Source organism: Struthio camelus, chromosome 1 (genome assembly GCF_040807025.1).
Source record: "Struthio camelus isolate bStrCam1 chromosome 1, bStrCam1.hap1, whole genome shotgun sequence".
NCBI classification, from domain to species: Eukaryota; Metazoa; Chordata; class Aves; order Struthioniformes; family Struthionidae; genus Struthio; species Struthio camelus.
The window spans coordinates 64124543-64151229 of NC_090942.1; the positions used below are offsets into that span (position 1 = coordinate 64124543).

At 43.2% G+C, this 26687-nt stretch overlaps 1 protein-coding gene across 7 annotated transcripts in view; it reads right to left on the minus strand.

The window, feature by feature from the left end:
- Positions 1 to 23312, minus strand: part of TBXAS1 (thromboxane A synthase 1) — a 242680-nt gene extending 219368 nt beyond the window's left edge. Inside the window, exons 1-5 of one of the 7 annotated variants that reach the window (XM_068944764.1) lie at positions 22956 to 23093; positions 18282 to 18374; positions 17150 to 17265; positions 12003 to 12123; positions 9914 to 10112 (exon numbers count right to left, since the gene is read on the minus strand). In XM_068944764.1, the coding sequence (XP_068800865.1) occupies positions 9914 to 10011 (98 nt within the window). In that variant the 5' untranslated portion in view covers positions 10012 to 10112; positions 12003 to 12123; positions 17150 to 17265; positions 18282 to 18374; positions 22956 to 23093. Of the gene's footprint in view, positions 1 to 9913; positions 10113 to 12002; positions 12124 to 17149; positions 17266 to 18281; positions 18375 to 22692; positions 22869 to 22955 lie in introns of those variants that run through there. The other 6 variants (XM_068944757.1, XM_068944744.1, XM_068944772.1 and 3 more) reach the window with 6 other exon arrangements.
- Positions 23313 to 26687: the final 3375 nt, after the last annotated feature.

A 26687-nucleotide genomic window follows, 5' to 3' on the forward strand; every position in this document is an offset into this window, starting at 1 on the left:
TGGAGGAAAATGGCTATAGAGAAATGGTTCTCTTGGGCATCATCTGTTGATTTGTTTTGTTTATAGAAGGAATGAGATTTTTATCTCTGCTCAAAATATAAAATGCTTCCATGGCACTGAGTTCACTGCTTGGCTACGCTCTCACTCAGGAACGTAAATAAGAAGAGAAGGAGGGAGAAAAGGCTTTACTGTACAAAGTCCCTAGAAATGTCAAAAATTAAATAGGAAAACGTCTGTCAGTGATACAGTCGAGGCTTGCAAGAGGAACTGAATCACCAGCTATCATGGAAGTGAGGGCCTCCTTATAATGCTGCTACCTTATTAGCTTGCTTCTACCAGAGCTGAGGAGGCAGGTTAGTGAACAAACTCTTCAAATCCCAAGTCTCAAATCTCCGTCTGAGTCCTAGCAGGATGAATATCCTCACACTGTAAATATACAAGTCCATATGTGATTCACACCCCATGAAGGTACAAATGCTTAAGGTCCTTTGATCATCTCATACTTGCAGAAATATTCCAAGATCCTTCTGTAACCCTGCTCCAAGGAGGCCTTCTCACTCCTCTGTGTCTTACACCCGAGATCTGATCTTCCCTTTCTTTCAATGGCAGGACTCTGTTTTCAAGGAGAACACCACATAGTTGCTTTTGCACTCAAGTTCATGCTACTGCCATTTATATTAAGCAAAAGTCATGAGTCATTATCTCTCAAAGAAATCAGAAATTACTTCTCTATAAAAATAACATATCTAGAAAAAAAGGAGTTCTGAACTCCAGAACAGCCCCACCTAACTAATTACAGACTGGATCTTAAGTTCTGGAACCACCAAGAGTTGTTTGCTCTACTCAGAGCTCTGTTATCTCTTGGCCAAAGCTCTGGTTTGACTGGCTCACTGAATAAATGTTTGGGCAACCCAGAATCCCTCACCAGGTACAATGCACCATAACTTTCAGAGATGTGCAACAATTCAGAACTTAGTGCTTTACTCATTGACGTCTACCCTTACAAAAGTAGTACAGATTTTCAGTTTTCCTATCACAGAACCTATACTGAGGTTTAACTCTTGGAGAAGTTTGCTGTATCTCAACCCATAGTGAACCTTTCAGGAAAAAAACATTAAAACCGAGGTTTGTTAAAGTCTTCAGTGAGCAAACAGATCGCATCGATATTTTAAGAGCTAGAGTAAGGCCCCCCGCAGTCTCGGCCACCATTTCTTCTCTCAGCCTCTGACCCTCATGCTAGCATGCAATGTACCTAAGTTCCTTCTGCTGTTCCTTCCTCTCCCAGGGCAGCTGTATTTCACATCTTTCCCACATTTCAAGCCACGTGTCTCCACGACCTCTTCATCTTATTATAGCTCTACTGAGAGAGTGTTTACATAAAAGCTCTTAGGAGCTTTTTGGATGAGAGGCCACAAACATACATGAACAGATTACATCAGATTTATTGCTACTGAATAACTTCAGAGAACACTTTGGGTTACAGGTTCAAAACCCTTCCAATAGCTCTCATCCAAGAGTATTTGCATGAGCTTGATCAGTTAACCAGTTACCCATCTCCTCTGAAGTCCACTGCCTTTTCATCCTTCTTATACTCCCCCATGCACTTCCGACAAATATCACAAGTTTCTATTAGCTGAAAGGAACTATTCTTCCCCAGGAAGCAGACTTCCCTCTGCCAGCACAAACATACAGCCACTACCCTATACTCTGCTACTTCCAACTTACACCTTAGTTTAGCTTCTTTCCTCCAGCTTTAACTTCCCAAACATATTTGCATCATCCCTAACAGCCTCTTTCTCAAGTTCCTGTAGTTATAGCCTTTTATTGCCACCCATTATTCCCAGTCCTTCCCCAGTCATTGCTGTTACTCTTTCCTAGTCATCCAGCTTCTTTTCCTATTCAAGAACAAACACCAAATCAGTATTCTAGTTCCCCAGTTTATTGCTTCCTTGACAAACCCGCCCAGACAACCCCACAGGTTCTACAGGTCTGCAGAAGAAGTGACCAATCAGGGAAGAAACTACCACAGCAAAGGGATATGGACAGTCTCCCACATACTGGAGGTGGCTCCAGCACTAAAACCCTCAGCTCCCTATTGCCCTGCACAGCCACTCCAGCCATAGGAAGAACAAGTAATATAAGCAAGCAGATCTAAAAGGAATTGGCACCAGTGTACACAATGATACAAAGAAGCACGGGAAGAGTCAGGCATTAAACATCCCATTTTTGCAAGCTCATCTACTCTTTTCCTGTAAAAGTCAAATAAATGCATTTCCAGCAGGCCCAAACCAGAGAATACTTTGAGCTCTTTCTGCTGGCTGTTACTCAGCCATTAGCTAACACTACTGAGCTCATGGAACAACAAAACTTTGTTTTCAATGGGAAAAAGAGCCAAAAACAAACCTAGGGAGATAACAGACAGAAAATTCCATCTAAAGGTTTCAGGGACATCAATGAGAACTGACAAAAGACGCTAGAGGGGCAACTAAGACATAATTTCTCTGTAGTATGTCAATATTTTATTTTAAAATAAGTTTTCAGACAGCTCCATCAAATACTGTACAAAACATTTCTACAGAAGAGGAGGGCATGGCAGTCAAATACATTAATTGTAACTTAGGCAGCAACGAGGACAAAACACATACAACACTTCTTTTGAAGCCTGATGTGAGGGTGAAGAAGAGTGAGGATGAATACAGGCAACTTTGAACACTGCTCCCCTCATTTAATACAAGGAGAGGAGAGAAGGGGGAACACTGAGGGTTATTTTTCATCACTGAGAAATTCTAACCTGTCAAAACTGCCCATTGATTTAGCTTTCCATTTAAAAATCAGCACAGCCAGGCTGGTAGGAAACTTAGTCCACTATCTGAAAGATTTCAAGTGACAAGTCCATGCCCCTTAGAGCCCATAAGGATGCAAAAAGACTCACCCCAAGGCTCGGCAGTCACAGGAACTGCCAATTCGCTCCCCTGGGGTTCAGGGGAGAGCAGGATTCACTGCACTCTCTGGAGGAACTACAGCTGTCCTGAGAGGCCCCTTTCCAAGGAGGGCATTTACATTGCCTTCTTTTGTCAATTAATTTCAATTGATTTCAACGCACCAAGAGCTATGTATTACGTTCCTAACATAGTAGATGGAGGCACGAGCTCCTTGAAGGCAATTCAGAACGCCCAATATTAGAGGAGGTGCTTGAGCATCCCCAAGATAATTAAAGCAACCTGCCCTAAACCAAAAATTGAATTAGTAGCAGAGCCAGAAACAAACCCAAAATGCTAATCCAGCACAGCTGAATAAAGCTTCACAGAAGCCTCCTGGGCAGAAGCTGCCTGAAGGAGAGGCTAGAGCAATCCTCTCTCCTCGCCAGCCCCTCCGGGCTGCCCCTCAGGCCAGACCCAGCCCATCCCAAGCGCCGTAAGAATAGAAAGGAGCCACAGGATTGCTGGAGGGCTGTGCCTGGCTCCTCCTGGCCTGGTGGCATCTGTGAGCATTAACCAGCTTTATAGCGTTCATGGATTATGCTCCATTGGATTCCAGACCTGGAGACAATGCTAGACAGCGTATAAAGTACATATGTTTCATGAAAGGACGCTAACCTATCCCTGTAGGGTTACCTTAACATACTATTAACACTATAATTTCCCTGCACTAAAGTCAAATCGTATCTGCATGCTTTTATTGGAGGGAGGGAATAAAGCAGAGCGTTTAAGGAAAAACCAAATCAACAAGGAATGAGTAAGCTAGGTGTTGAACTCTTTATCCAGAGTTATTAGAGTAGAAACGTACCTTTACAGAAGCAAAAAGCCAAGCAGGACTTCAACGCCTTCAAATAAACACTGCTGGTCACATAATCTCTCACTTCAAAAAACTTAAACATTATAATTGGCCTCTGAATTTTACTAAGAGGTGCAGGCAAGAAGAACTGCAGTTGCACAGTTCTAGAGGCTGAGCTACATTTATCAGGATAATAGAGGTGTCTTAATTTAGCCTCTGAGGACACCCCAAATAACTTCACTCTGAAGCTGCAAAAGCAAAGCTGGAAAACTCGGCTCTGCCTCTCCCAAAAAAACGAGTGCTTTGTTTACCAAAAAGCAGCATAATCAGGGCACTGAGTGAACTTCATTCTGGATGATCAAAACTACCTTGTTTTCAGATGAAAAAATGTATTCAGCCATTTGTTGGATGGCACTTTTCCAAATTATAATTCAGTAGCTTACTCTGCTGCTTCTCAGGCTTGGCTTCATCTAGATCACCTAGAGATGCCTGATTTAGCTCAAAGAGGAGGCCGCATATTGCTCAGCTGTGGGATCAAATTATGTTTGACATGTTAGTGGAAATTCCAGATTTGCTTGATGTAAAGCTGTGCGACACAGACAATTTGAGATTGGTGAGTTTTTTCTGTCATCAACAGCAGCTTGCTGACGTTTCCTGTTGAGTCAGATCCTTCTAACTTCCATAATGGGCTATTTGAATAAATGGGAGGGAAATACAATCACTTCCACTGACATAATGGCTGTTTTAGGAAAAAACAGCTGGAGGTTAACTAAACATTTAAGAAAAAAAGTAAAACACAAAAACTTCCCTGCCTCCTGCCCCAGTAAACCTGATAGGGGACATACTGCAAACTGAGCAGCTGCCAAGCTGTAACAGGGAGAGACTCTTTAGGGACCACAGTCTTAAGTCCAAACCTGAGATTAGCCACCACGGTAAGAGTGACATGCAAAACTGAGGAGAGCTCAGCAGGGAGAGCTGCTGAAAGGATAGCCCGGGCCAAGCTGCAGTACACGAAGTGCAGCCCCTGAGCATCTCTGAGGGAGCTGTGCTTTCTGCCTGCTGGGGAAACCAGCAGGCTTTAGCAGCTGAAGATTAGGATGCCTTTCTGAACCTCTTCACTCATTGAACCTCGCATGACAACACAGCAAGATATCATTACGGATGTAGGCTAGTGCTCCACATCCAGGCCTCTGTTTCCAGACCTGGTGGACCCAAAGCCCCCCTTCTTTGACAGCAGCAGCAAGAGCTGGAAAAGCTCATGCATACCCACCCATTATTTGAATGTGTTCAAGAGAATAAGCTGCTCACCCTATACCTTCACTCAGATTATAGGCCTAGAGCCCCAGCAGCCAAACAACTTTTGTAAACACCAGTATTTTTAAAAACAGGAAATGGTCCAAGGTCTATGTTTAGGTAGCATCTAGCTGGATAAAAAGATCTGAGATGTATTTGATCTCACTTTTGTCTCACACAACAAGGTTCTACAAAACCAGAATGAAATTTTATCTAGAGACAGATATCTGTGAACCTGATCTTTCTTTCTTAGCCCTTCCCAAAACCATATATTTAAGTAATGTCAAACAAATAACAGTATTGAAATCACCTATACAAAATATTATCTGTCCTAAAATTTTAAATTCTAAAGCAGTCTTGCACAATTGTGGTATCAACTGATGAATTCTAACACACGTTGCCCCAGTGCCTAAGTATCTCCTGTATCTCTAACTGTATGCAAACATCAAGGCTTACGGCCAGAGGAGCATTTTTAAGAAGCTGTTTCAGTTTTCAAACCTTCTTAGTCGAAGACTGCAAATGCTTTAGGTCAGTGTTCATAACACATGGACAGTACCTAAATCCAGTGAGACCTGGATCTCTCAATATCTATATACACCTCTGCAACACAAATCATCACTAAAATTACTTTAATATAAAAATGGCATCTTTCTGATTCATTTTATATGCCACTAGCATATATTTTACCATGTTTGAAAGCATGCAATTAGACACGCATCTTACAAACATAAACAAACACCTCCCATCCACCCCCCAAGCGTCTAAAAAAGCCCAGATTTGTTTAGACAAGGGGTTGATAATCCAGTTTGAACACAGGTATCTGAATGCTGTGACAGCTCCTTCATAATGCTAAGCTTATGGTACATTAAACTTTAAAGCAAGATAAACTCCTGCTTTCATTTTATCAAACATCTTCCCAGACAGCAAAAAGAAAGACACAAAGCAATGTTTTCAGCTACAACCAAGCACGGGAGACCCAACTCAGCATATGTTTGGGATGAAAATGAACAATGCTTTGCACAGCTATACTACTGTATTTTTTGCTAGAGAATATCACTGTGATTTGCAAACGTGAAACCTCATATTCCTCCCTTAAACATAGTATTTACTTTTATTTCACACCTGAAAGAAACTGAGATTCACAGAGATTAAGTGAACAGAGACAGCAGTCTTTGGAACTGAGGAAGAAAGCGCTCTTGAGAACAACTATTCTGATAATTAGCTTGACTAGCAGAAACCACCGGGGGGGGGGGGGGGAGGGACAACGATGAGATATTTTCAAGAGTGCTCAGTGTTGTGCCACTGATATTATTGGACTTTATATACTTCATTCCTTTGCACAATGACTTCATATACCAGATTATGCCTTTTTGTGGGTAAAGCAGTAAGAATTTCATTGTCTATCACAACAGGAGTGGTATAGCGACATCCATCTAAGAATCCACAACATGAGGCTGGCAGGAGGAGACTTTTTTTGACCTACTGACAGCAGGTAGAAAGCACGGGGAGAGAAGTGGACAACCAAGTCCTTCTTCAGATCTGGAAGGATAACAAACAGCAGGCTTAAATACATTAGTTAAATTAACAGTTTTTTATGGAAAAAGTAATTTCAAATGTGCTTTTTCTGTTTCAAATCTGAAGAGACTGCGTGCCCAAAAGCTCCTCTGTTCTCTCCACTCCCCCCACTAAATCAGCTGACTTAAAAGGTATTACCTCTCCCTATAGCTGACTTAAGGCCATGTAGGTTGCTTGCGAAGGACAAAAATATTAAGGGATTATAGTTGCTGAATTTTCCACTCACTTAAAATGGACAATACACTGCAAACACACCCTCATATTACATTGATAAAAATATATGAGAAATAAGAGGTGTGCTATTAGAGGATTTGTTACCAAAAAAAAAATTATCTTCATTGTACCACAAAAAACAGGCTAAAGAACAACCAAATCATCCAAGTCTCCCCCTAAGACCTGTAACTTCTTTAGAAGTTTATTTTTATGCAGCTACAGCCTTGCCTTTCCTCTCCTTTCCAATCAGCCCTCACTTCTCTCCCTGTTTCATATGACCTCACCTTACCCAGAAATACAAAGAGATTGGTCTTATCACAACTTAGCAAGATACCACCTGTCAGCTGAACTGTGATAAATCACAGCTGCCTTCACAATACACACACTAACAGCTACTGAGGCTTAGTCGATGGGCGGTAACTCAAGGGGGTCATTTAAACCACAGAGTATCCCCATCCACAAAGATCACGCTAAGGAAATAAGTCAACTAACATGACAGTTGCCATCACCATGTTACTATTTTAGCATGCATTAGACCTATTGACTCTTCTCTCTAACTGCCATTGCCTTTTGTTTGGATCGCAAGCTTTAGATCGTAAAACAAACTGCTGGTTCTTTGCACTCACTCAAGTTGACAGAATATGACCCTGATCTAGATCAATCATAAGCCACGATCATACCTAAATTTTAACAGCAAATATTCATTCCTCTCTTCCCCTACAACTGCCCTTCTGAGAAGATGTAACGCTCTGGCAGAAATAAAGCTTGAGAAAAGAAGAATTCAGAAGTTATTAAAAAATGAGAAAAAGGCTTAGAATGGTAGCATCCAAGGAACTTGAACAGTTACTGCTTTATTATACTCCTGCCATACATAACGCTTGTGTTTTCTAACTCTTAGAAGAGGCGCACAGTGGGGTATGCAACGTGATTGCAACAAAACACATTTTTCTCAAATTAGGGACCTGCATTTCTATTAGCAACCTTTTATGTACTGTTTAAATAACTCCTTGCACCCACTGTTCCAGCCATGAATGAAGGAGGCTGTCTGTGTGTTTGCACTGGTTTTTGTTCATCTGTTTAAACACAGAGCTCTGCTATAAAAACCTTATAAAAAACAACGGCAACAACCACACTTTCTGCAGCAGATGTGCTTTAAGCCATTAACCTTATAGATTTAGTCTCTGCATTATACTGAAATAAATGAATCTAAATAGCTTAGTCCACTAGGCAAGCCTACCAGCATCCCAGAGATGTTGTCCAACGTGTTTTATTGCAAGTTTAAGAAACAACACCAGCCTCTCATTGGAACAGCAGCCTAAAGGCATCTATGTCTTTAACAAGCTATCCTAAAATCAACCTGTATCTGCACATACATAACTACTGCAGCACAGCAGTAGTTATACTAAGATGACTACTGTGACAGTAGTAACAGCCATTAAGTATGTAAGAGCACAAAACCACTTTCCCTTGTAAAACTCCAGCTTCCTTTACACGACGGCTTCACAAAACACTCACCTTTAGCCAAGGAACGAGAAACACTGGTTTCTCTCTACCGAAAGGTCATTCCCCAACTCAATTCTAAGGTGCCGAGAAACTCTAAATCGCACTTTTTGAAGCTTACATGGTAAGCATTCAGCTCAGCAGCTGACTACCCACAGTCAGGAACCCGGCTTAACTTTGACTTCATAGGGCTATTAAAGTTAGGCCTGTTTATGTTAAAACTGCTTCACTTCAACAGGAGCCTTCTTTTAATTTTAACTAAAAATGAGATTCTGGAAAAGCACATACCAGAGCATACAGTACATTTACACATCAGCTCTGTGTCTTCAGAGACCTGGGTGCGTTTTCACTTTTACTAAATGGAAGCAGCAAGCTTTTCCAGCAGTCTCCCAGCCATCAGGAGCTCACCAGCCCACATGCCACGTTTCTGAACTGTGGACATGCCTTTCTCTCCCTCTCTAAGGGGAGGAGAGATCTATAGGCCAGCACGGATTTACTGACAAATCTAGCGCTGCCAGTCCTTTTATAAGGATAGCTTAAAGTCAGTGGGACTTCCACCTTTGTGATAATTTCAGCCAGAGGTTTGGGCAGATCTCACCAAAAGCAGGCTCACCAACCTACTTGATATGGCAATGCACATCAAATATGGGTTTGACTTGACTGTTGAATCTCTTTAGACTCTCTCTCGACCTACAAGGAGGTCGAATAAAGCTCTGAAGAATCAAGAAACGCATGCAGAAGTGGTATTTTACACTACTACAATGACTGGTAAACTCATGGTTCCATCACTGTTTTCTTCTAGCTCAGCTCTGGGTTTTCCTCACGGGTGCTTTTTCTATCACTGTCCCCAAATCTTTTTTTGAGTATACAAACAAATAAAAAAACCAAAACAAACAAACAAACAGTGATTGACTGGAAGCCAGGATTTGAAGAGGTACTGAAGTAAAAAGGCGGTCAGAAAAGCATTCCCAATTCAGCTTATTTAATTCTGAAATATATTATCTGGATAAGGATTTTTTTTCCCTCCATTTCAGCACACTTCAAGGCAATGCCTACAGTGGTTATTATTAGGGTTGCTGCCATTCTGATTTGTACCCAGTACTCAGTGTGGAAAGAACAAGAGAGGAAATTCAAGTAACGGTTAAAGTGTCTGTAAACTTAAGCTGAGGAATCTGGCAAGAGACAAACGGGCTGCACAGTACAATAAGAGGTCCAGCAAGACTCTGCAACAAGTACTTAGTTTCTTTCTGCCAGCATCAATATTCCTGTAGCCTACAGAAATTAGTAAGAATCCAACAGTAATAAGTTCTTAGATTTTGAAGACAACCTTTGTTAATAGTTGGTTGGTAAAGCACTTTAGAGAAAATATTTCAAGGAGAGAATTCTCTAAAAAGCAACATGACTTTTTAGTAAGTATTTATTTCAACCTCTGCATCTAAACCGTTTACCCAAATATCTTCCTGCTTCACCTTAAGAATAAAAAGGACTTTATAGACATTGGGGGAACTTCAGCAGGCTGCACGTGACATACATCCCATATTATCAAGAATACACTTACCAGTACAGTAGAACCAGAAAGACCACTAGCAAAGCCAAGGTGACAGTTGTGCTATTCATTTCTGCGGAAGCAAAAACCAGGAGATCTCCAAGCTCCATTTTCCTCCACTACAGCTCCAGCCTCGAGTGGTTTGAGTGTGTGTGCAGGGGAAAGTCTCCTCAAGAGCTGATAAAGCCTTCCACAGCTACATGAATGACATCTGCAATGAAACAGGAACCAAGAGAACAAAAACACATCAAGTCAAGCACAAACTGCAAACCTTTCCTGTTCTCATCGACTGTACGCTCAGAAAGAGAACTTGAAGGCTTCCTGAGTGGTAGGATGTAGCAATTTTTCCCCCTCTGTTGTTGACTGTCATGTCAGTAAATATTTACACAGCCATTGCTTGAGACATCAGTGCTGCCCAATAGGTTTTTAGACGTAAGTGCGGGAGACTGGGGAAAACTGTGGGGAAAAAAATAAAAGAGGGGAAAAGAGCCTGACCACAGTACAGATCACGGAAGATGAAAATAAAACGACCCTCAGTAGTGCCTTGATGTACAAACAATGGTATTCTGTGAAATAACAAAAATAGAGCATTTCTGCAATAGAAATTAGCAGTAAATTTCCAAACTGATTATACTCGAAAAGGATAGGACAAAGTCAATCTTAAATTATCCCAACTAAAAGGAGGGATTAGGGGAAAACTCATCTAATGTGACTATTAGAAAACAAATATAGGAAAAAAAAAACCAAAGGGCAGGCAGTAAAACCTGACTGTAGCACTGGGATCTGTAAATCAGCATCAGTCACAACTCTTAATCTACACAAGCAGGATTGTTTGGCTATATCATGTCCGGTTCAGGAGTACTGAGCAAAATTTACTGGCTCAGTGCAGTGCCCCCTCTGGAGACACAATGCAGGGGCAGCCAAAAAGATTTCTAATATCAAGGATAGCACTAATACAGCCACACTGACTTATTCTGCACTATAGCATAGTCAAGCTATCACACTCCCTCAAACAATCTGCACATGAACACCCAAGCTTTGACTGCAGTTCAGGAAATGGGTTGTCCATAGCAGACAAATTCCTCAGGTTTCTTCCATATTTTTCTGCCTGCAAACCTCAGTCTTGTTTTGAGCATCTGATCCAGTCCAATTAGAGGGGTCAACCAGAAAGCAAACCTTGGAGCACTTCTGCGGTAGAAGATCATCAACCTGTTTCATATAAAGTTATTAAATGCTAGTAGCTGTAAATCTTCAGGACTACAACATGAACAGGAACAACTTGCAAGTAAACATCCTTAGCCACGATAAAACTCCCAGGAACCATCTGGTATCTTTTGTTATTACTGAAACCAGAAACACCCATATACATACCACACCTTTCCCACATATTCCAGAGAACCTATTTGAAAGTTAAGGAGATCAAAACTACCCAGAAAACTCGGTTTGTGAATTATATTGTAACCTTGAGAAACAGACGTTCTGCACATCCGATTCCCATAACACACCAGATGAAGAGTGGTTTCTTCTCATACAAGCCCTGCGATAATAGCTTAGATTTAATGTGCAAGGCTTCTCCAATATCACTGTATTACATTTCCTGCTCTTATCAGAGAAGTTAATAATATAGGTATCAAAAAAGGAAAGTCTCTAACACAATGGAGTTTAATTTTAAGAAGATTTGGCTCTCTCCTAACTGAATCGCTGCTATTGTGGTTCTCTGCACTTCACAACAGCATTAATTCCCTTCCAGCCCCAGATCCTTGCAGAATAAGTAAAAGGTGTTAACCAGCTCATCAGCTGCACAGAACAGCACAGTAGTTCCCAGAAAACCTTGCTTATTGCATTAGCAATGCTATTGCTATTCCAGGTCAATAACACCTCCGCCAGTTTGCTGCCGCCGCTGCCAAGCTCTCCAAGAACACCTGCAACAAGATTCAAGACCAGTGACGCAAGGGATCGATCAGTGGGCACAAGCCAATCCCAAGCAGCATCTAATCCTGTGGGACTTTAAGAAAAAATAAATCAAATATTCCATATGCATTAAAGACTTCAAAAAAACCACTCCTAATTCAGTTCAGCAAATAGAGAGTCAACTACAGACCTTGCTTAACTGTAGAAGTACACCAGAGCCTTTTCCCAGGCACACTGGGAGGTAGGTGGCAAGAACAGTTCTTAAACACACGCGCTATGAAGGGAAGTGGGCTTTCACACTGGCATCCGATCTGGAAGCAAACACATAATCAAGTATGTTCCCAACCACAACAAAATCACTTTGTTTTTGATGTTGGGGTTTTCGCTTTGTTTTGTTTTTTAAACCTCAGCACCTGTTTCTTGCTAAAGGGTTTTTACTTGGCATCTTTAACCACTCAGAAGGGTGGCACGCAGCATTAATTCTAAAACCCACCTGGAACATGCCTCACAACAAGCCTACGCACTTGTATTTATCATCACAAAGTGTTTCAGTTCCCTGAAGAGACACTGTCTCAGAAATTCATACAATACCTTGTGGGGAGGGGAAAAAAAATTAAGGGAGGGGGAGAGGCAGAGATCAGAGAAGGAGACAACAATAAAAATACGCTATTTACCAGTCCTACCTCCAGTGTTCCCTCTTTCTTTAGAGCTCATTTACATGAGAAACACCACCCTTATCAACTAGTTAATAGTACAGATATTTTCCATCAATCTCATAATTCTTGTTGTGGAGACATGCTGGTCAGGCTCATTACGTCAAGGGTATCAAACTACGAAGTCAGATATAAAGTCCTCACTAGCCACATGCCAGAGGAAGCCAAAGACAAGCAGAAGCTTAAGAGAGCCTTTTCTAGGCAGATTGCTGTGAGTCAGAGGCTCTAGCCGTGCTTGCTCTCCTAAGGCTTCTTTCCAGATCACATCTACCAGGCTTCACAGCTCCTTGATGTGGTACCACCTGGGCTCTCCCCTTCGGCAGCAGGGCGAACCTGCGGACCTCCACCTTGCTCTACACAAATCTACGCTCAGGATCTCATACCCCATCGCACGCCTCATCCCCCAGCACTGCCGCAGCTGCAGTCTTGAAGCTCCCCAGCAAAAGGCAGGCCCACGACGCAGAAGCCGTTAAATCCTAAACGGCAGGAGATTCAGCTTCTCTGCACGTGTTTGCAGCAGTAAATATTAAAATGCAATAAAGTACTTCCCTTTTTAAGTATGAGAAGTTGAAGTGTTCCTCAAATGAAAAAGAAAAAGATCCACACAAACCAAATTTTCCAGGAAGCATTCATGCCTTAAAGCCTTGTTTGCTGTAACTGCGGGAATACTTTTTGCAAACGCACTTCCAACACAATGCATTTCGACTTCAGAACGAATACAAGTGTGGCAGTGAACCTCAGCAATGCTTGACATGCACAAGTGTCTTTAGGACATGAAAAACAGAGCTTATTTAATTTTTAAAAAGTATTACAGAACTTTTCAGTAGGCCTAAATCTTGTTATGGATTTTGACCTAAGTCTTCACAGCACATCAAATGGAAAATATAGTCTCATGCATTTCACAGAGATGTAACCTAATGACTAACCAGCTAGGCTAACCATGAACTCTTGCTAACAGCCTAATTCAGCTCCTCTCAAACTATTCCACTTGGTATGTTTTAGGTCTATAATAATCTAATTAAGAATGAGCCACCCCAACTTTACTATAAATGAAGGAACTCTATAAAAATGTTAAGATTTCAGTTTTAATTTCATAGCAGTTCCTCTCCATAAAAGTTTGGAGCATAGCCTTGAGATCAAGGAAATTCTGCTGTATAGACAGCTGGGCCACAAAATATTGCAACTAAAACGCCACAGAATGGCTTACAGAAGAAGAAAACATGAGATTAATCAGAGACTGGTTTATACATAAGCTTTAACAAAGCCCATGTACAAACATGTATGAGCATATATGGTATTAATTTTATCTTAAAGACAAAAACCTTTCCAAATTCATTCCAAAATGAATCTTAACATCTTTAAGGTAGACCAATTGAAAAGATCAAGCATACATTTCACAAAAAGATTTTTATATTTAAAACAACCTTTATAACCAAAGTACTGAGATTAATAATGTATTAGTATGGAGGGATTTACAGCTGTCTTATATGACTTCATTATTACTCTTCCTGTTTAAGGATTGAGCAAACAGATTAATCAGGTGATTTTATACTCCTTTACGACAAGCTATGGCAAACTACGCAAAGGACAGACCACCAAGAAATCAGAGTCCACTTACAAAGATCCTGCCCTGCATTCAAAACAGGCAGGAACACTGAAGGGACACCATGGAGTGGTGCCAGACCTTTGAACCACCTTGGAGAAAGTCACACCAAGGAATTGTTTCTCCAAGAGTCAAACACTGTAACTGTGAAACCACGCTGTGGAAGCTGCTTTCCCGGCACTTCCTACTGAGGAACAGAAAGATAGACTTTCACATTGGAAATGTAGAACTTGGTTACATTAACCTAAATGCTTCCCAGAAAACAGGCAGCCAGCTTAAAATTTGAGAAAGGCTAAAACAGTATGCAAACTTGTACTTTGCTAACAAATTAAATCTTAGCTGACTAAAAGTTATGGTACTTCAAATTCAGTCAATATCACAGGGGCTAAAAAAACTTATTACGCTAACTAAATGTACTGCCACGGTACTAAGTCTTCTCTAAAGCAACAAGCTGTGAGATATCCTAGTTATTTCAAAGAACTCCACTTAGAAATAGCACAGATTTTGTGGTCAAAAGGAATAACAGTTTCTTCCTCTTGCTGTGAAAGTTCGGAATGAGTTTCTAAAATAAAGTTACCTTTGCTAATAGTGACATTAAGATCTTTCAGCCCTTGTGAAATTCCAGAGAAAGCAGAAATAAATGTAACATCTGCTGCTCATGCCCAGGCATTTCTAAGCGAACTGACATTATTAAATAATCAGTAACTTGTTTATATTTCTATAGCTCGCTTCAGAAACATTGATTGATTCAAGCAATCCTATAACTTCATTGTCCTATAAACCTGACTAGAGATAAGTAAGGATTTATGTTCAAGGATCAATAGTTCCATGTTGATAGCAAAACCCAAAAAATCCTGCCTAAACTGGTCTTATGCCAGAACAGAGCCATATAAATGTTTGTCTTTGAAACAGTAAAGTGATAAGAACCAATAGGTTATAATTCCTTGCATAAAGGTGATTTTTTTTTTAAACACACGAAAAATATCTAACCTTCTTTGTTTGACTGAAAAGCTACTTCAGATAGCAAACTCAACATCCAAATTCTTCAACGTACGTTTCAGTGCTGGACCATAGATCAAAAGAACAGTGAACAACTAATAAAGAACCTTGTTCTATAATTTAACCAACTAAATTGTGTTTAACAACTTCCTTTTCACACATTTGTTCATGAGATCAACACCAAAACGTATAAAGCCTGATCCTTTTTTTGCACTCTATAAATAGGAAGATCCAGAACACTGCTTTTCCACAATTAATGGAAATAGTTTGAGAGTTTGGTGTGCTTGCTGGAGCTACTACATTCCCCACCTTACCTCTCCAGTTTGTAGTTCAATAATTTTATTATTGAATCCTTTCAATATGATACAACGAGATTTCTTTAGAGAAAAATTACATGCAGCCTCCCTAAAAACAGGGCAGAGGTTTCAGAGGCAATTAGCCCCAGTAATCGGCATTTCACAGAGCAGTGCCAATGGCTCCCAGACTGCCAGCTGGAGAAGTCCTACCATTACATAGTAAAAGAGGAACCAAAGGAACAAGCAGAAAGCACAAAGGTGAGAATAACAGCCAAGCAGGGGACGATCTCAGTGTACTGTCCCAGGGCTTGAGCAGCAGGGCAGCCACAACCATCCACACTATTTTCTGCGCAGGAAAGAGACATGTCAAAAACTGGGTGAATTGCTCAGTACTTCTCAGAAGCTCTGGATCGGCCATTCGCCCTTCACACATGGTGCAGAACATGGGGGCAGAGCTGAAGAACTGGGTCCATTGACTGCCCTGGCATGGCCTGGGGCTGAACCCAGTCCAGGAGCAGCCCAGAAGCAGCCAGAAGTGGGGGAAGAGATGAGGCTAGAGACAAGGCTTCAATGGGGGCCCAAACTCCACCCAGGAGACAGGGCCAGAGAGAAGGTATCTTCCACCAAGGTCCATGGCCCACCTAGCAGAGAAGGGTAGTGACAGGGCTGGGGACAGGCACACCTTTGATGCCACTCAGGAGGGTTCAGATAGCCCAGACCCAAGCGTAAATGAGGCCCCACCAGAGGGTGGGGGTCCCAGGGGAGCCTGGTCAGGGCAATGAAGGCCTAGTGGTGCCCTCAGGGCCTGGACAGGCTCAGTACTTAAGGCCAGAACAGGTAAAAAAAGATTATGACAGATCCAAGGGAGCAAGATATTTGAAAGAGTAAATTCGCCAACATGCCACTAGTACCCTGCTGAAATTCATAATGATGAAAAGAGGAGACACCAAAAGTCTCAAGAACCTTTAACTTCTGATAAGCAAAGAGTCATTTCTCACCTCAGCTCCATCACTATTTTTTCAAACAGTACATACTCCCAGAAGAAGTCCCATAGATGTGAAAGGAGACACATTCCCTTGGGTAATAGCTCTCAGGGTGAATAAGATTTGGGTCCCAATCAAGAACTGAGGACAATGTAATCTCTGCCCTTATGCTTTACCTCTGTCTAAAATCAGAGGAACGGAGGCAATTCTCTCTCCGAGATGCATACGAAAGCAAAAAGGAGGAGCAAAAGAATATACAGTGGATCACACAATACAAACATACTGAGCATAGCATAGGCATCATAACTCAGGCACTACCACTGTCTACTCTCAGCACAGAAGAGGAGGTTGACTGGCACAAAGGAAAACAAAAAGTCAAAATTGAGCACATCGGGCTAATACTATTGCCACAGTAACGGTTTTAAGCTTTAAGACACCTAGCTGCACTCTATTACTCTACATCTGTATGTAGAAAGGATATACTACTGCAAAGAGATTTAACCTGACCGTTCAAAGTAATCACCAAGGACCAATCCCAGTACTTCAGCAATTCTTTAGGAGTGCCCATGTAGCCTCTTTTCTAGGCTGCAAAAGTAGCCATTCACTGGATATAGGAAATCCTACTAGAGAACACTATATGCAGTGGTGTTTGTTTTTGTTTTTTGCTTGTTTGTTTTTTTTTAGTTCTGCTCTAACTACTGCAGAAAGGCAAGGGGAAACTGGTGACTTGCTGCCTCTCTTGCCTTTCAAAATGTTCCTCATGGTCAATATTTGAAAATACCAATACCTACAGTGTGCACAATGGTGCCAGATACCTTCAGACGGTTGCAGGATGTACACTGTGCTGGGATGCACAGAGCTGCGGAAGGAAAACACATAACATCTTCACACCGTGGGACAAACATAAGGGCAACGTAATGCAACGTACATTGAAAAGCCTTATCTTCACTCATGCCCTCATCCAGAGGATAGTCACTGCCTAAATTTATTCATCGCATAATAAATAATTCTTGGTAGATCGTGCCTAATATTCCCAAAGGCCTTCTTAACCACATGAAAGGCAGCACCAGATGACTAACATGCAAATTGCAACCCCTTAAATGCTGCAGAAAAGCACATGTAAAGTAGCCATGGCTTTACTCTAGGTCAGCCTTTTGTGCTCTCCCATTCATTGCTTCTTTTGCTGCTGTCCTTTCTGCTGGCCCCTTGTACACTAACCACACCAAAGCCGAATTCCCTTCAGCTCCCTCCCACTCCTTCTCAGCAGCTATGTTGTAACACACACATGCATAAATGATGAGGGGGCAACAAAAAGTAAAAAAAATCCTTACACAATAACAAAACCAGCATTTCCAAATCTCAAGTTCTCACTGCAAATCTTTGTCTCGTTGGGGTTTCTGCTAAGGCACTAATTCTTCATTCATGCAATCGTGACAAATTCAGGTTTTGCTGGGGGCAAAAAGGGTCAAGCTTCACAGCAAGAAAAACACGCTCCAAAAAAAAAACGCTCCAAAGCTGTGAAACTCAAAGGATTAGGGGCCAAGATACTAATTAAGCTTTTTTAATTACTCAGTAAAAAAATGTATTTTTCACCTGCAGTCTCAAAAATCTAAGTTTGAATTTGTGATTTCTGAATGCCTGAGGTTAGCAATACTTGCAAAAGGACATGAACCCAGTAAGCTGACCCGCTGGCAATAGGAGGAGAGGTTAAATGGAAGACTAAATATGGTGATAGATGAATTGAAACTGCAAGAAAAACTTAGTCTCAACAAGGTTTCAACCCTGCTGACACTCTTGTTCCACTTAACTCGCTCTCTCAGGCTGAGGCACAGACAGGATCAGAGCCTAAGGTTCACAGTGAGTCCAGTCTCCTACCTTCTGCTGCCTTCTACTACCTCGCAGACGAGCGCAGTTTGAAACTGTGGCTGGGCTAACGCAAAGAAGAAGCAAGTATCCTTCTTAGTTGCACTGGAAAAAAAATAAATAAATCATGGAGCAAAACTTTTTACCATCATAATTTGTCCTTTTACCGGTTGCTGATCAAAGCTAAAGTTGAACCAGGAAAGCCACGGCCATGTGACAATCTGAGAGGCTCACCACAGGGCCTAATAAAGTCTGCAACCTCTACGGGTCCTGTTTGTGTTTTTTGTTTTCCTAAACACTTCTTAGAAGTATCTTTCTACTCTGAACATGCTGCTGCTTTCTTTACCTTCAGCCAGTTAAGACCAACAAACTCAAGTGAGCAATTGCCATGATAAATCAGCTCTAGTATGATGATGGCCAGCAGCCCTGGCAACCGTCCACTTTTAACTTCAGTTCTTCCTCCTTGCTATCCATTTCAAAGTATTCATTTCAACTCAGAAGACCACCACTTGCAGACACTTCCCCCTCACCCCAGCGTCACTGTTACACTCACAGATGTAGCTTACAGAGTCAGACCTGCCAAAGCCATGCAACAGCCCTATCCCAGATAAGCTGGAATTTCTGCATGTGGATAACATAGAAGAACTCTTGTTCCTAAAGTAAAAATCCCACGCAGACACCCCAACATAGAGGGTATTTCCTCCTTAGGAGCCCAGGACTGCTCTGTGACAGCGCAGGCTAACTACAGAAGTTGGCAGCTACGCGGGTACATCAAAGAGGAGCTAGGACTAATTTAGACAGCCCATGGGCAATGGGATGTAATGATGGACTTTAACGTTATTTACTTTATACTAGTAAAGTGACACAGGAACGCAAGATGCCAGATGGAGTAAGCTGACTGGAAATGGAGACAAGCCTGAGGAGGCAGGAGGGACCTGTATTTATGCAAGACTAGAAGCCGGGGCAGGAACAGCAGAGACACCGCACAGGGCAAAAGGCCTCACAGCACATTCAGTAAAATACAGTTTCTTCCAGTCATCTTTACCTTGCTGTGACACTTACATAGTTCCCTTGGCCAAGTTTTTAAAGCAGTGAGGTGCCAAAACAGGGAAGCAGGTGCTTACAGGGGCCTTTTCAGAGGCACACAGGCATTTTAATGGCGTAGCAAGGAATGACATTTTTACAAGCCTGGTGCAAGCAGAAGCACCATGCTCCTGTGCGAGGCTCTCAGCTCTCTGGATGGAGAGCACCAACTCTAAGGGTAAAATACTGTTTTTCTCTTAGTATATGTAACTCCAATTAACCTTATTGGAGCACTGTGGGTACACTGAGAAGATTACGCTCCTTAATGTGCAGTTACAGCCATATTGTAAATGCAACATTACATGTTTTCTATTACGGTTCAAGACCGCTATGCTCTTTGAGACTGTTATAAACCTCAGAAAACAGGGTTTTATAATGGAAACACTGAAACGCTCAACTCTAAAAGCCCCGGCAGAAAGGAAATACGGCTATAAATTCAGCTTCTGTTTTCCAGCATATATATTGACAAGGTATGAATAATACCTATTTCTACACTTAGATGTACACATTGCTCAGGATAACCTTTGCTGTAAAAGTGGAGGATAGAAAGAGCTCAAAGCGGAAAGAGCAATCTTTTGTCTCGTCTTTTACAGAGTTACGGCAATTGCAATAATGACATAAAAACAGCGATTGAAATTTAGTAGCCGGGGCACTAGGGCTGGATTTTGAATGCACACTTTTTAAAAGGCAGGAGGTGAAAAGACCTCCGTCCCCAGCCCCTTCAGCCTCCCAGGAGCTGGCTCTTTGAATACCATTCAAATGAGATTGCAAATCAACTTACTAGCTATTGCAAATAGATCCCTCCTCTTACGGATATGTAAGCTGGTCCCTCACTCCTCCACACTGCCGAGCAGGTGCCGTTAGCATAACGTGGGGAACCATTCATTGGAGCTGCTAACGCAAACTATGCAAAATAGGCAGGAGAAAGCCAGGCAGGCAACGGCGTTATCATTTTGGCATTTCTTCAGATATTAATAACCACCACAGAGGTGGGTCAGTATAACCCCCCCCATTAGCCACCACCCATTGTTTGGCTTCCCGTAACGTGCTGGGAACGAAGAACCAAAGTGAATCCATTGCGCTTCAGGAGGTACCACAGGAAAATCCAAGCCTGTTTTAAAAATCGCAGCCAGAGTGGCACAGGGGGAAAGGTGGCGTGGAGAAGACGGCGCACGTGCGCGAGCAGAGCTGTTTCTCCGGGGAGGGAGGGGAGCAAGGCGGTGGTGGTGGCACAGGGGGCCGCGGCAAGGTGCCACGCTGAGGCTGACCGCAGCCAGCCAAAACCCACCGCGCCTAAAGTAGCCGTTGTTGTCTTTGGGAAAAGCACGCGGTTTGGGTTTTGACGTCTTAAACGCACACAGCGCAAGCCTTGCCGGCACCAGTCATCGTTCCCTGACACCTTCAACGAGGCCGTAGGAACGAGGCTGCAAAGATTTAGTAAATTCAAGTTTCCGGGTGATTTCTTCCCTTTTTATCTCAGGAGCGGGAGCAGGGAAGGGGAGTGTCTACCAACTCTCACCCACCACAGCATACCTGCTATCAAGGCAGGGGACAGGGCACCACAGGAGGCCTCATCACCACCACCTCCCTCCTCCTTCTCCCAGGAAACCTGCCCCACCACTGGCCTTCGCAGGCGCCCCTGGCCGCGCCACAGCCCTGGAGTCAGCGCTGCTGCTCTCGTGGCCGCGTTCCTCGCGGGGATTAAGCTGGCGTAGGTGATGTCAACCGCAAACAGGGAAATACCTCAAAACGCAGCGAGGCTGTAGGCAAATGTGGTCCTAGCGTTTTTGTTAGCAGTGCTGCTCACGTTGGGGAAAATTTATTGAACGCATAGGGAAGGCGTTTAGATTCAGTTCCTGCGCTGCCCCCATAAATTATGCTCTGTTATGTGTATCTATATTAACAGCATCCAACACTGTAAACAGTGAGAACTTCAGGTATGCCAAAAGTCCAGGAGGTGTATGAAAAACTCCACGTGAAAAGCAACACACCAGCCCTAACCATTGCTGCAGCCAGTGTTTAGGTTAGGGATTAGCTTGCAGAAAGTTTGGCACCACTGACCAGCACCTCTAACATTAGCTATAGCATCCTCATTTTAGAGGCTCGTCACTGATAAATTCAGCGACGAATTCAGCATTTGGGAGCGCTTAGCTTACATTTTTGCATTCGCTTGATTTGTGAAGGACAGCAGCTTTGTGGTTTCTGCCTTTGCACGCGACAGCAGCCCTGGCACTGCCAGCGCACGAGCCCAAGCAGCCCAGGACCGGTACCTCCACGCGGATCTGAAGGCACCGAGTAGGGAGGGAATAGCCTCACTGTTGAGACCTGTTCAGCATTTGGCAGCTTCTGCAGGGATTAACGGCAAAGCTACTTTACTACCATTAAAAGGGCAACGCAATTCTCAGCGGAACTGAGAACCGCCTTTGGCATCTTCTCCTGGGCGAGACCTTTGCTAGTACTAGCTCCCGTCTTTGCTTTCACTTTTCTCATTTAAAGAGGGTCTTGCACCAGTAGCCGCAGCTAAAAATTTCCATTTTGCTCCCACAGTCCATCAGTGCGCCCATTGCCTGCTGTACTACCGCAGGAGCAGCAGCTGAGCGTCACTGTTGCTGGATATAAAGAGTGCATACAGTAAATCTGCACTGTTCAGTATAATTAGTAATCTGTTTGTGAGAAAGGACCAGGAAGACACAGCTGTGCCATTGAACCCAGGCCCCATTCACTGGGGTTCACCCCATAACGTACGTTTAGTCCTGGAAGCATCCTTGCACAAAACATTTCCCAAAACTCTCTAACAAATTTACACTCAAGTACTTGAGGACCAACAAGAAGACTGGAATAATTTCCCACACAGCCAGAGGATCAAAGCCAAAGGAGCGTTTTACCCGAAGCGTGAAGCATACAAAGCTCCTTCCTGCACTTCCTGCACTATCCTGACTAGTGCTCTGCTTTAGTGAGCAGCAGCACAAACCTGACTCGTTTCCTAGGATTTTCACTGCTGACCATAGCAGCCTGAACAGCTTGAGAATTTTGGTTGACTACCGTTCATCAACCCTGGAGCAAGCAGCAGAAACACTGGAACTAGCAAACGTGCGCTGGCAGAAGCTGTTGCACCCACTTACACCAATCTGCATTTGGATATTTCTCCCTACTGAGACCTAGAAAGTCAACTTACAAGGAACAAAAAAAAGGAATTTAAAAAAAGCAAGCTTACATCCAAGAAGAAGTTGGGTGCATTAAGACTCTTATTCAAGAGAGAAAAAAATTCCAACCTGTAGGGAGTAGGACTTCCCCCCTCCACCTCCATCTTAAGATTCAATGATTATTTATTCCTGCTAACCTTTAAATAGAGGAGCCAGCAGCCACACTCCTAACCACAGCCGCAGGCAAGAATGACATCCCTCCACAGCAGCTCCCACATGCCAGTGCTGCAAACACTCCCACCAGCCAACCCGCACAGAGGTGACCTGCCCAGCAACCTGCAGCAGGAATGAAAGGGCAACATCTCCCCAACTAAAAGCACAAGGCAGGGAAGAAACTGGTGGAGCAAAAGCATTTCCAACCCACCCCCCAACTCCACAGCAAATACTGGGAGATCCTTACCTTTAAATTTCTTCTGCGCCTCTTCCCTCGGTTCCTGGTTGGCCTGGCAGCAAGCAGCTGCAGCATAACACCCCGAAGGGAGCGGTGGAGAATGTAGTCATCGCTGCCTCCCTCAAAACAGACAGGTGCTTGGAAAGCTGCCCTCAGCGGAGCAGCCGGCAAGAGGCCAAAGGACTACAACTCCCAGAAGCCCGCGGGGCTCCCCTTCATCTTCCCCCCCCAGCTGCCCCTCGCCATGCACTGTTGGGGTTGTAGTTCCTCCTGGGTAGCTTCCCCCCCCTCCCCCTGCACCGCACCTCCTTCTTTTACTGGGAATGGTATAGGGGGGAGAGGTTGTGTGGCTGCTTGGTAAAAGGAAACTACACGCCGGAACATGTTAAATTAAAAACATATAAATAATTAAAAAAGCAAGACTTGGCAAATGTCTTGGTCGACAGTAAGTGGGAAACGGGAAGTTGGCATGGTTGCAAGGTTCTTCTTGATGCTGGTGGGGGTTTTGTTTGCTGAGGGGAGGGAAAAACAGAGTGCAAAAAGCATTGTAAGCAAGTATTGCGAAATAACTTTGCAAAATCAGATGGGAGAAACTTAAATGTTCCCATACACTAATTAGTTAATGACTGGCCTCAAGCCTGCAAACGTGCCTGTACTTAACTGTATCCTCCACTGAAGTGAATGCAATTGAATCTCATACTCCAGTTGTTCCAGAAACTCGAGGCCTCTAGAAATTATAAGCATGGCTTAGTAATGGTGAGATTGTAGAAGTAATTAAGGGTTTATCCACATAGGGAGTTGCTGAAGAATAACTTCCTTCACTTGCATAACTGCCCTCCCCCGTGCTGGACACGTATTTCACACTAATACTGCTTTGTTCTGAATTAGTTTGCAACACCTGGGCTTTCAGTTCACAAGCTACCTCTGCCTGAATCGATTGAATTGTGCAAGGTGAGCCTAAGTTGCACGTTCTTTTTAACTTGCTGTGTTTGAGCCTTTATTTAGGTATTTCTCCCCAAGAGCTAGACATTTCTTTTGAAAACCAGAAGTGAAGTTTCTCACACGATTGCTGCCGTCCTGAATTTGTGACATCAGCAGGAACACTAAAGGCCACATGACCCACAAAAAAAACTTTGGGTTCATAGTCCCTTTTGCATAATTAGGATCAAAATGTTTGCTTTTCTAACAGAGAGGAAGGTTGTGCAGAGGAGAGAATGCTGTCCTTTCAGAGTAAAATCTCCACTCAGTAATTAGTCCTTGTGGGCAGCTAGTTTTAACGATACTTCAAGGAGAATATAAAACTTATAATCTGTCCAGAGTACAGTGAAAGCTTTAAAGTTTTGTCCAAGTTTTATTAATTGCATATGCATCAGAAATGTGAACAACATTAATGTACAAGCAGCCAGAATAGTTCTTCCAAGACCTCTGGCTATTAAAGTTCATGGATATACAAGCAGCTCTCCATTATCAGAGGTAAAGAGGAGGAGAGGAAGGGATTGGCTTCCTGCATAATGGGAAATAATAACACCTGAGAGATGCAGGCAATCTCAGCACACAGGCAGGTGGTGCCCATGAAGACATCTTAGCTTGTGCACAGCACCAGGCCAAAGCTGGCTTTGTGCCTTCCTATGGCAGCTTGTCTACATTAGTAAGTCTCCCCAGAGCTGAACGTGATGTAGAGACACATGCAAAGTCCTGCCAGCCCCCAGTGGACCCAGGCTGCTCCATGGCACTGAGACACGCAGCCTAGCTCTGCCCAAGAGCCGCTGGACTTCCCCGCCCACACGAAATGACCAAATTATTCCTGGACCCTGCCTCGCCTGGGGACCAGTCTAGCTGCTTTGCAAGGCTCTACATCTCATCATATAAATGCTCCTAGAACAAGCTGGTGCCACGTGAATAGCAGTACTTAATCCATAGCCTGGATGAGCCTTCCAGGGTAATTAAGATTCTGCAGTATGCAACTTTTAAAGGCAAGTTTTCATAGACTTGCTTGAAAAGTGTAAGTTTTGACCTAGTACTTTTCATCTGGAGATTTCTGCATAATCTTTTTTAATGCATGTTTAAAAAAGAAAAGAAAAAAAAGGCAAGAATATGTTCTTTTGACTGAAGTTCAACTTCAATTGATACAAAACCTATTAATCACCAGCATGCAATTTACACTGAAAATGCCTGTATTAAAGCAGGGACCTCAAAGAGCTGGAGTGGATTGCTTCCTAAGATCTTGTGGCACTAAGGGTGGAGTTATGTTTATTTTTGTTTTCCGTTTTGAACTCTGCAGCGTTTGGTTGACTGAGGCAATATCTCTTATTAAAAAAGAGCTTTAAGAGACCTGCTTTAGAGAACACACAGGATTATCACTTCTTCCAACAGGTATTGTGACTCTGCAAAGACTTGCATAACCAAATACACCATGAATAAGTCTATTGAAATTGCTAAGGTCTGTTTTATGTTCTCATCTTCCTATTTCCCAGAACAAAAATGGTCTCAGTCATCTATTATTTGCAAGAATTCACAGATAAAATCTGAATAAAGAGGAAGCATGGATAATATAGCACCAGACACTCCTATTGTTTTGTTGGAGCTGGGAAATCCATTGGAGGCTAAACTCTGTGTAAACATTGGTCTCACGCTGGATGCCCTTCTTCCCTCCCCAGGGGAACAGCTGATGTGGGGGAACCTCAGCCCACCCCGCTCACCTGATCTCCTCTCACTCCAAGCTGAAAGAGATGCCATCTGTAAGGACTACAGGAAGATGAACGTGATGCTTTTCCCATATGGAAAAGAGAAGCAAAATCCAGGTGCAGACAATTTCCCAATAGCAGAAGGTAGGACGAGAGGAAAAATGATTTAGTGCCAACATTGCCAGAGCTAAAAATCACAGTACCTTCCACAGGGGAGCTAGCTTAAACCCCTGCACAGCACGGCACAGGCTTGCAGCCTGAGTCTCCTGCTACAGGGGTGAGTGAGTCAAACTCAGGATAGCATTCAGCTGCACACATATATATAGCACAAGCTTGCTTTTTTGCCTCCGTATTTTGGAAAGATCAGAGCTTTCTTCAGCAAGTTCTCTAAAGTACCTTGTAGGCAAGTGGAAAACGGTGGGTAAAGACAAAACAAAAACCTTGCACTGTGCTGAGAAGCAAGCCAGAGAGCCAAAGTGCTCATGCTATCTGTGAACACTTTTCATATCTGCACCTTGGTTTCCTGGGCTCTTGCTCAGATAGCAGCTGATGCTGCTGTCTTACCCCATCCCAAGCAGTATCCTACTCTGCCATGCAAGCCTTGGGGTATTTTTTTTTTTCAGGACACTGGGGATTCACTGAGTTCAAGTGAATAGGAAGATCAGGTTCCTGATCAGTAGATCAGATGTTGAACGTGCAGTGTGTACAACATCTAATTTGCTCCCTTGTAACCTTGATTATGTATTAGAAACAAAAATGGAGGGGAGCTTGTGGGAAGGCAGTTCCTTGTTGCGGGATTGTGTGACCTCAGAGAAAAGGAGGTCAGAGAAAAGCGCTGCTTTTCCCACCCTTGGCCCTTGCAAGCAGGTGAAATGAGGCCGTGGAGGGAACCAGAGCTGGGGAAGCCCCAGGAGGAGCTGGATCCAGGCGGGCAAAATTTAGGAGGCTCTGCGTTGTTCTTGCCAGTAGATGGAGCAGGGCTGGCATGGGAAGAGCAAGCTGCAGGGGCAGGGAGGCCCTGCTGCCTCCCTTTGCCCCAGCCCCTCTCCAGGAGGCC